The 10,669-nt window shown below is 38.0% G+C and overlaps 1 protein-coding gene across 3 annotated transcripts; it reads left to right on the top strand.

Annotated features, from left to right (window-relative positions):
• Positions 1-3,810: 3,810 nt before the first annotated feature.
• On the top strand, positions 3,811-10,456 carry prkcsh (protein kinase C substrate 80K-H). 3 transcript variants are annotated; one of them, XM_044180611.1, is made up of 18 exons: positions 3,811-3,924; positions 4,272-4,426; positions 4,575-4,691; positions 4,873-4,968; positions 5,055-5,112; positions 5,263-5,380; positions 5,898-6,027; positions 6,311-6,395; positions 6,785-6,863; positions 7,019-7,102; positions 7,185-7,349; positions 7,440-7,533; positions 7,882-7,951; positions 8,134-8,223; positions 8,328-8,402; positions 8,513-8,612; positions 8,696-8,855; positions 10,244-10,456. In XM_044180611.1, the coding sequence occupies exons 2-17, from the start codon at positions 4,333-4,335 to the stop codon at positions 8,840-8,842; spliced, it is 1,602 nt and encodes a 533-aa protein (XP_044036546.1). In that variant the 5' UTR covers positions 3,811-3,924; positions 4,272-4,332; the 3' UTR covers positions 8,843-8,855; positions 10,244-10,456. The 3 variants fall into 3 exon arrangements, 2 of the variants coding, with proteins under 2 accessions (XP_044036546.1, XP_044036544.1); XR_006376144.1 differs by lacking the exon at positions 3,811-3,924 and adding an exon at positions 9,178-9,224 and having other exon boundaries at positions 4,031-4,426; XM_044180609.1 differs by lacking the exon at positions 3,811-3,924 and having other exon boundaries at positions 4,026-4,426.
• The last annotated feature ends 213 nt before the right edge of the window (positions 10,457-10,669 follow it).

Below are 10,669 nucleotides of genomic sequence, written 5' to 3'. Positions count from 1 at the left end.
CACACACACACACACACACACACACACACTTGACTGTATGTTTGTATGTGTGCATTTACATGAGGGACATTGATCAGTAATGAATCTCTTTGGAAAAAGCCATCTCTTAATGAAGTATTAACTAGTGTTCAGTCAGTATTAGTAATTCATGTTCGTTAGAACCTCAACAGAAACTGTTCTCCTCAGAAAAGCTACACATCCGAGTGACTTTTTTTTCCATTTCTGTCGGAAAGAAAAATAAGAAAATCCACAGAGTTGGAGGAGGAGAGAGGAAGGTATCGGAAGACAGGAAGATGCTGCGATGAGGGGACCACCGGGTCCCATACCCCTTTTCCCTTTACGAGGAGAGTGCTACTGGTGCAAGATGGCTCTGTGCCTTTTTGAAACACCAGCTTCCTGAATGGAGCTGTCGTGAAGCAATGCATTGTGGGACAGGAGTGTCTGATTTTGTTATCATTTTTGATTGTCTCTTGTTAAAGATCTCTCTTTACTGTTCATGGTATTGTGGTGTGTATCTCACACGTACAGTTTCTGTGGTGATATGTTTTCAGCTGTAAGTCTTCCTTTGTTGCTCTTCTGGTAATATAATAACTCAGAACTCTAGATGCAGAGCAATCACAACCACCACCACAACACACCAGTGGACTCTTTCCAGCTTTTGGTTTTTTCCTATTAGAATGATTTTTTTTAAACTTTCTGAGAATAAGCCATGTGATGCTTTGAAGCATAAGTTTTGCCTATTTTCTATTTAACAGTTGCTAAACATGTTGAAGGGATACAGAATTATTTCATCAGCAGAACAAATTTTCACTCACACCCACTTGCACTGTGTGTTTATGTCCCCTCATACACAATGATTCTCACCAAAGTAAAGGATGAGAAAATTCAGTAGGTGAAGTGATTTGAAGGCACACAGATGAATAAGAAAATCAGGGAGGCAGAATGTCAGGAGAAAGAAGTGTGACTTGGCCAAAAGGTGGTCTGGCAGTCCCTAATCATCCTTGTTATGTTTGATGCTTTTTTGCCTTAATGTCAGATGCAGGATACATACCTGCCAGTATGTAGATTTATATGAAATATAATAGATATCCTAGTATATTTATATCACCTCTATATGCTTATTTCTGTGAGTATCAGTGTGTCTATACACAATGTATCCAGCATTGCATTTGGAGGGGAAAGGAAACATTGCTGCCGATTAGTTGTTATGTTGTTGCTGTGCTCGGACCAACATAAAGAATGTGTTGTTTTTTAATTAGGACGGTAAAATGACTATCTTCTAGCTACCAGGAGGCATGCAGAGGAAATAAGGAATAGGAGTTAAGATTTTGCAGGCAATGAGAATGAATAAGGATGTCCTTTGTTTGAATCATACCAGATATTGATTTGTTGACATGATGGAGTTGATGCGTGTATATGTTTGTTTGTGTGGCTTATTGTGTGGTCATGAGTAAGCGAGTGAGTAATAGAAAAAGAGAGCAGGATGCTACAGATGTTGTCATATGTATCATTGTTCCCTCACTGGCATCACCACATCTTGTTGAATGGTGTTCAGGATTCGATCAGCACAGCTTAAATAGGTCACGGTTTGTTTAGGTGTTTGTTTTTCACAGGGTAAAAAAAACATATAAGAACATGGGTGTGGTTCTTTTGAAGGTAAGAGCAAGTTTCTGCAGGTCAGTAACTGAGCTTATCTGAAGACACCCCAGCTCGGTGCAACAGAAGCCTGTGTGTTTGACCTGCTCTGTCGCAGGATGGAGCAGAGCTGCGGGGCCACCACACAGGCTTTCATCTTGTTGAATGGGAATCCAGGATTACTATTGCAGTAACTTAAATAAAAGATTCCCATATGCATTGGCCTTTTATTTTAAAGATGTTGCTTTGTTTTTGTGGATTCTTGTTATGTCATAAGCTATAAAAACATTAATATTTAATTGCCATACAAACACAATACTGTAGCAATTGTTTCTTATTAAAAAAATTAATTGATTGATTGCTGCCATTCTTTTTAAATGATGAAAAGAAAACCATAGGAAGTGTTTTCTTTGAACAGTTTGTGTACAGTTTATTTTTATATCATTCTGGTGGATGGTCTGGAAAATGAATCACGTGTTGATGATATAGCTATAAGCATTACCACTCTTGTATATAATGTAATATTGGATTGTAAATTATAAATTTATCCAAGTCATAATGATTGACAAATAACCACTTAAGGTTGTTAAGTGAACCACTGAAGCACTTCAGGCCACATCCTCACCTTTTCATTCTCTGATTATGTTTTTGCTCACTTGTGCTAACATTATGTCACTTTCTTTTTAATTGTCCACATTTATTGTTATAATCAAATATATTTGTACCAGCACTTTATTTCATCAGGTTTTGAGGCAGACAGTGTGTTTCATGTAGTGTACAGTCTGTGCTGGTGGTTTGGTCATTGGCAGTCACCTGTTGATTATATTCCATTGGGCCAAATCACAAACCTTCATTGTGCAGTAGTCAATGTTAACCCCTTTTCTAGAGGCATAATCAAACTAGTCATTCTCTATTAATAGTCCATGTGAGATTGAATTTATTTGACTGATAAAGTCAAATGTAAGCTGATGTAGTCACATAGGATGTGACATGTTCAAAGGAAATAAATGTGTCCTTATCTAACTTGGCCATTTCTAGTACTGTCACCACCTATGTTTCTTAGTAACTTTATAGCCTGATAGCCTAAATGTCCATTAATGGTGACCTAACTAGCTAGTTCCCCATCGGGTTGCTGTCAGGTTACTTTGTTGCAGACTGACTCCCTCTGTGAATAATTCTCTGGGCTTTACTTCATGTGTTTGTTCACAAGTAAGAAAGATTATTCAAGGGAAAAAACAAACATGAAATGATTGTAATATTTGTAAATGACCTTGCTGTAATGTGTAAAATGTGTCCAACTTATTTTTTATTATATTATTTTTATGAACGTTTTTCCTCTTAACAGAGCTGAGGTGTCATTTTGTGAATAAATGCATTTAATAAGCAAACATCTATATATAAAACAATATTATAGTATATCAGTATATTTTTCTTTTATTTCACTGTTCGGTACTGTAAAGTGTGTTAAAAATACAAAATAAAAGTAAGATTTTTGTATTAAATGCAATACGATTGTCATGTTTGCTGTTATTACAGTTTACTTGTATGAGAGTGCACTGTTTGGTGGTTTGTTAGCAAATTAATTGTCAGTAGGCCTATTTTACTTGTTTGTGTGTATTGTTTGCATTAATACTATTAATTTATTTGTCCAAGGGCTGGTAGTGTAATCTTATTTCTAAATGTAGCAAGATTAGCAAGACTGTATTGTTAACTGGATATTGCAGGCAACGTCCATTGGTCTTTATAGGAGCAAAGAAAGTCGAAACTGGTTTCTAGCCTTAATGCTCTGTTGTGTAGAGGGGACCTCTATTTGGGCTCACTATTTCCTCCTGTATAGGTTTTTTTTCCCACATGCACACATCCTCTTTTTAACACTGTCCAGTCTATGTGTTTGTGAGACTGAAACTTGAGACTGGCACAAAAAGCTAACACATATGATTTCATTAATGATAAGACTATGGTCACAGACCATGGATGGTTGTTAAAGACATGTAGACTATTTTAGATTTGAATGATAATGATAGTTTTAAAATAAAATGCTATTATGCTAATGTTAAATATAGTGTAAAAATAACTGCGTAAACCGTGATGACTGCCTGTGCCTTTCTGGCATGAGATGGCTGCATCCTCAAGTATACCCACAATCCTCTGCATCAGACGGGTGCTACTGCTCTCCGCCAATCACAAAGGCTAAACAAAGCGTCGTCCAATCAGAGTGAAACATGGCAGCTAGGGGGTGGGCATATACGCATGCGCTTTGTCATACGGTACCAGGCGGTGTATTGATCGGTAATGATTAGCTATTAGCTTGTTCTAAGAAGAAACAAATTATGAAATTTTGCTTAGTCTTTATCTACTTTATCAACCCTGTGCGCTAGAGGTGTAATGATGTTATTGTAACGACATATGTACACTTGGTATCTTTTATTTACGTGTTAGTTTATGGTTTGCTTTTAGCTAAAACTTTAGCTAAATTCGCTAGTTAGCATTTGTTAGCTCTCGGCTAACTACAAGAAGTCGTATATATCAATGTACTTTGTCCCTTTTTTTATAACGTTATCGGCCCTACCACGGCATGTTTATAGTTGTTACACTGTGCTTCCCGTATTAATCTTCAAATTTTGTGTGACTGATAGGCGGTTCCAGTGCCGTCGATTCTTACTAAATTCTAACCCAGTGTGGAGCTGCAACATCGTTATGTCTTGTCAGTACCTCCTCCTCCTGCTGCTGCTGCTGAGTGTGGGAGTCTCAGCGGTAGAAGTCCAACGCCCTCGCGGTGTCCCTTTATCAAGTAAGCATTTATAATTTAATTGCAACTAATAAGACAGATCCATGAGTACAGTTATGTATTTTGCGCTGAGGTGAAAGCTCACAATCAGTTCATTGTAGTTTTGGAGCTGTCGTGGCACTGACACGTTTCTTCTGTCCAACCTTGAAAGAACGGCAGTTCTATGAAGAGGGCAAACCTTTTACTTGCCTGGATGGCTCCCGCACTATTCCCTTTGACAGAGTGAATGATGACTACTGCGACTGCCAGGACGGCTCTGATGAGCCAGGTGTGTATATCCTGCATGCTGAAAACTCCTGTATTATTATTTTTTCCATAGTGCACTGAATCAAATAAAATAGTTACTGATAAATGTGTAGGAGGACTGCTTAGTCAGTATAATTCTCACTTTGCCAGGTCATGTTAATATCACAGCTGTTTTGTATATTTAATAACATATTTATTTGCAGGCACTGCTGCTTGTCCCAACGGCAGCTTCCACTGCACCAATGCAGGTTTCCGACCGGGCTTCATCCCTTCCTCCCGCATCAATGACGGAATCTGTGGTATGAATTTCAAACTGTGCGGACTATTTCCTTTCAGGTGTGTTGTGTGGGCAGGATTTTGTTTAATGTCTGTGTTTCCTGTACAGACTGCTGTGACACAACAGATGAGTACAACAGTGGGGCTGCCTGCCAGAACACCTGCAGGTGGGAATGCTTTTGGACTCTAATAACTTGTGTACACTTTACAGTCCATGCCTGATTTCTCCATAGAGCCTATACATGTGTTTATATAAACATCGAGTTTCCAGAAAATTAGTTTTTGTTGAGTACTTTTTTATATTGTGTGATTTGCAGGGAGTTGGGGCGCAAAGAGAGGGAGAGCCTGCAGAAGATGGCAGAGATCGCTAAGGAGGGCTTTCTGCTCAAACAACAACTTATTCAGGAGGCCAAGAGGGGTCTAGAGGATAAGAAGGTGTGAATGACAAGAAAACCTTTTGGTATATGTTTGTGTAATAATCAAGATCCAGTGCTCTGAAACATGGATTAGCATAGTGTCAAATATGTTTTATATATGAGATACTGACACTTCAGTAGAGACGTTTCAAGGTGTCTACACCAACTATTGTATATCTAGCTATGTCACCTATGTTTTGCTTATTATACACAGAAAAAGTGAAAGCAGTATGGGAATGACCTTATGTTGATCACATCCTACTCACTCACTCAGAATGGGCCTGACCAAACAAAACCAAACAATTAAGCAAATTTTAGAGAAACAAAAGATGCTAGGTCTTCCAAGTTGACAGTGAGGTTATTGTTGGCACAGTTGTTATTCTTCCCTGCTGCCTATGTGAATTTTGTTACAGTAGCTTTTTATGTGACCTTCTTTGGAGTAGACATTAAGGCATTGTTTTATAAATTGAATGGAGTTTTCAAGTATTGTGTAGATCATAGTTGGTTAAATATATTATTTTGATTTGTCTCAACAGGCCAAACTTTCAGATGTTCAGGTCAGTAAGAAGGATCTGGAAGAGAAGGTGGAGGCTCTGAGAACTGTCAAGGAGACTGCAGAGCAGCCAGAGAAAGAAGCCAAAGAGCGCCATCTGAAGGCCTGGGAAGGTAAATTAAGATGTGAAAGTATATCACCATCTACTGTTTGACCAGCGCATCACATTACAGATAGTTTAGTCTATTAACATTTTTTTGAGCTGGACTAAGTTGCCTGGATGCTATATACACTAGTAGTACTCAAAAAACTTGACTGACGCAAGACTTCTGACTTGAAGTTTAAATTCTGTTAAAACATGTAGTAATACTGTATAGAAGTATATGTGTGTGTGATCAGAGTCACTGATAACTCAACACAAATTGAAATTATTATTATTATTATTTTTTTTTCCAGATGAAAAAGCTGTCATTCGCATGGAGAAGGACAAGGCTAGAATGGCTGAGGTGTTTCTTGAACTGGATGATGATGCAGACGGCTTGTGAGTGTCAGCACCCTCCAGAATTGTTAGCACCCATAATGAGGGAAAATGTACAGTGTTGTGAAGCTTACCAGTAACAACTTTAAGAACAAAGTTTATAAACTGGTGCAAAGATGAAATGTAGAATTTGTACATCTGGAACCATATTTATTTTAAGTTGGCTTGTTGCTCTGTAACTTATATATTGGGAATCCAAAATGCTGCCACACAGCAGACTTAAAACCTGATGGCATCGCTACTTTCTGAGCAAATATGTACACTTTGGCTGATAATTAGTGTGACAGGAATTTCATTGATTTTGTAGTTTGCCTCATTGACTTACTGGTAGAAGTATGAGAGTTGTTACTATAACTATAACTCAGTGAATTATGTATTTTTGTTTATCTCAGGGTCTCAGTGGCTGAGCTTCTGTCCCATTCTGAGCTTGACCCAGATTCAGATGGTTCATTCACAGAAGCAGATGCTCAGGTAATGTTATCTTTTTGTATTGTTCCTATAAAAGCACTGCTGTTAAAATGTAGTTATCATTAAATGCAAGTATTAAAAAACAAAACAAAAACAAGGTAACACATCTTAAGGAGCTGAACATATTAAAATGTGAATATTGTCTTTTGTTTGTATAGGGACTGTTGGGAGGAGTGGACAACGTGGACACAGTAGCATTTGAGTCAGTTTGGAATAACATCAAAGCAAAATACATATCAGAGGTAAGAACCTGATTGTTCTTCTAGTATACTCCATGTGTGAAACCCTCTGCTCTCTCTAAATTTGCAACTTTCTTGGCGTCAGACCAACGCAGACACCCCAGCACCAGTGGAGACTGCACAGGAGGAGATGAGGGAGCCAGTCTCTGACAGTGACTCTGAGCAGTACCCTGAAGATGACATCCCAGAGGAAGAAGAGGATGATGAAGAAGAGGATGATGATGATGATCCAGATGAGAGAGACTATAAGGTAAGCCCACTACGTTTCTCCATCAGACGTATGCTGGATGACTCTCAAGTTTATTTTAGTGAGTCACTCTTATCTGTGTTTGACATGCAGAGCCCTTCTACGATACAGACTCAAGAAACGAAGGATGACGATGATGAGGGGACTATGCCACCCTATGATCAAGAAACGCAGAACCTCATTAATGGTAAATGTGTATAAAATTGATTGACTCAGCCAATTGTCAGCTATGAGTAAGTGAGTCACGCTGTAAAATACCAGAAAAAAAGCCCAGATGTGACTGCATACCTATCAGTTTGAATTTTAATGTGCTCACTCATTCTGGTAGCGCAAATAAATTATTTATCAGAAGAATAGTGATTCATTAAACAGCTGTGTTTCTTTTATATGACAGAGGTCTATTGCTTGTCTTTTATAAAAGCATCATCAGGAAGGCATGATTTGCTCAGACTTTTTGTATGTGTGTGTTTGTAAGCACATGTATATGTGTATGGGTTTGGACTGAATTTACTTTAAGGTTAAATTTGATTCCCAGCTGCTCAGAAAGCCAGGGATGAGTTTGATGAGGCTGAGAGAGCTCTCCGGGAAGTGGATGATCAGATTAGGTAAGTACTAAGCCTGAATATGAAGGCGCTTCTTTGCCAATAATGCAATCAGTGTTTATAACCACAACTGCAGTCTAACCTTCAACAGCTACAATGGATGATTTTGTTGCACAGTCAGTGTGTTGTTAGTTGAAGATTGTAATATAAAAAGATTACTTTTTGGATTTGCTTTTTGTCTGCAGGAACCTTGAGAAGGAAATCTCCTTCGACTTTGGACCCAGTGCTGAGTTCGCCTACCTCTATAGCCAGTGTTATGAGTTGTCTACTAGCGAGTATGTACACATGCTGATTTTGGACAAAAATGTCTTGTATTTATTAATTATTATTTATTCTAAGTTCCTATTTCTGAAGGATTAGGTTCATCCTTTGCTTTCAGGTATATCTACAGGCTATGTCCGTTCAACAGAGTATCCCAGAAACCCAAGTATGGTGGATCAGAAACTAACCTCGGGTAAGAGAATATCTGTTTTGTTTTGTTTGTTTGTTGGTTGGTTGTGTTTTGTAGTGTTTTTTGTCCACACTTGACTCATCCTGCACTTTTTCATTGTCTACTTTCTGTAGAACATGGGGAAAATGGGCAGGTCCTGAGGAAAACATCTACTCTGTGATGAAATATGAACATGGAACAGGGTGCTGGCAAGGCCCTAACAGATCCACCACGGTGAGTCTCCTGGTTTTTCACCCCGTTATTGTTTCTCATTGGACAAAGCAAAGAAAATTGAATTGATATTTTTGGTCTTTCAGGTTAAGTTAACATGTGGAAAGGAGACAGTTGTGACATCTACCTCAGAGCCCAGTCGCTGTGAGTACCTGATGGAGTTCATCAGCCCTGCTGTCTGCCAGGAGCCCCCAAGCCTGGACTCAGTGCTTCATGAGCACGTAGAGCTCTAGATCCACTTGATTTGTGAGTAACTCTTTTCTGTGTTAGTTGGCAATCCTTAAAAATTAATTGAGACAATCTCACACTGTATTGTATGTGGCCCAGTGTGTACAGTGGTCTGCAGCAGGACTCTCTTCCCCTGTAGGATCTTAAATTGGTCTTCCAATTTGGCCAAGATTGTGTAGAAGAGTCTTGTTTTTGAGCAAAAAATGTACTGCATCTGCAGTGAACAACTGATCACCATTTCCAAATGGTGCTTGCTCAAGCAAAATAAAAATCAGTGACAGTCAGAGCTGCATAATGAGAAAGTTTAGCATGTCAACATTTAAGAAAATCCCTTCTGAAGTTACAGCCTCCCTTTTAGAAGAAGAGCAGGACAGCAGCAAGAGCAAGGTAATGGGAACTTCATTTGAGTTCATTGTAGTTGTTGAGTTAATAGAGGACTAAGAATTAATGAATGATAAGAATTTAATGATGCAATGTATTGGTGAGACAAATGCATAAAGCAGTATATTATGCCACATTTTCTTGGATACATTATCGATAAACTGGCCAAAATATTGTGATGTGTTCTCTTTATAAAGTATTGCATCCATCCTTTACTGCAAACATCTTAACTCTAAACTTGTTCAGAGGTTTGTGACAGTTCTGCCTTTTGCAGTTTATGACAAAAAATGGTTAAATGGAAAACATTTCATAATTCATTAAGTAAATATAGTATTTTATTTATTCTTTCTTTGAAAAATTATTTAACTTTTTTTTATTAGGGTTACATTTTGCTCTGTGGTTACAGATAGCTGTAACAGTGGTGCGATAGCTTGTGTATCATAGAAATTGCTTGTCTGGTGATATCACTGTTACAGTGGCTTTAGGCAACATATAGTGATATCATATTGTGAGCTTTCTTGCAAAGCTCAGCCCTGATGCTGTACAGAGTGAACACATATCAGGTGTAGCTTCCCTTGAAATAAACAAGGATTATAATAGGCTACTGTAACTTATTTAACTTTTCAGATAATCATTTTAGCTGTTTCTCCTCTCCTGTTTATGGTTTTTATGATTGATATTGTAGACAGGGTATTGAACTAAGCTGAGCTTTATGATAATGATAGTGTGGATGACTTTTAACGCCGTTCTAGCGAAAGTGGAGATTAGAGGATCTGGGAAAATAGAATTTGAATTTTTTTTTAATGTTTCGTGGACCTAAATCAACACAGCATCTAACCGACATGTAAGTGCTGACCCCAAAATAACACAAGAAGTGGATACATCACTGGTGTAAACGCGTAGTTCTCGGAAATGAAACCTACAGGGATTATTGCAACTAAATTGGCCTTCCCTTTAACAACTAGGAAGTCATGACTTAAGCAAACAAGCCATTTAAGTGAACGTGTATGCACTCACACTTGCAGGTTGTTCTTGAGGGACCACAGTCACTGCAGCAACATGAAGTGCCATGCCGTGAGCAGCACCACCTTGGCGTCTATTAACAATCAAGAATAATTTTATGGAAATTCCAATGAGTGGTTATGTTGTCCAATTTCCACTGCTACCTGTTGTGTTGTTTCTGATTTGTGTCAAATGTAGTCATTCCATTGTTTTCAAATAAAGTTCATTTTATCATATTCCAAACTTGTGTCCATTTTTAACTCCAGTATAAAGGTATATGCATTTTAATTAATTTTAGTAGTGGTAGTAATTGAATATACTTCTAAAGCATACTGGGAACAAAAACATTAGGAAGACCTGTGTAGAAAACCTTAAAAAAAGTAAAAATGTTTAAAGCAGTAATACATTCTTTCTTTCATACTCCATTTAGCGTAGTACTTAGTTGGCAT

The sequence above is a fragment of the Siniperca chuatsi genome, linkage group LG21 (genome assembly GCF_020085105.1).
Source record: "Siniperca chuatsi isolate FFG_IHB_CAS linkage group LG21, ASM2008510v1, whole genome shotgun sequence".
Classification (NCBI taxonomy): domain Eukaryota; kingdom Metazoa; phylum Chordata; class Actinopteri; order Centrarchiformes; family Sinipercidae; genus Siniperca; species Siniperca chuatsi.
Note: the sequence above shows the minus strand (reverse complement) of the source record. Positions and strands in the feature narration are given on the sequence as shown.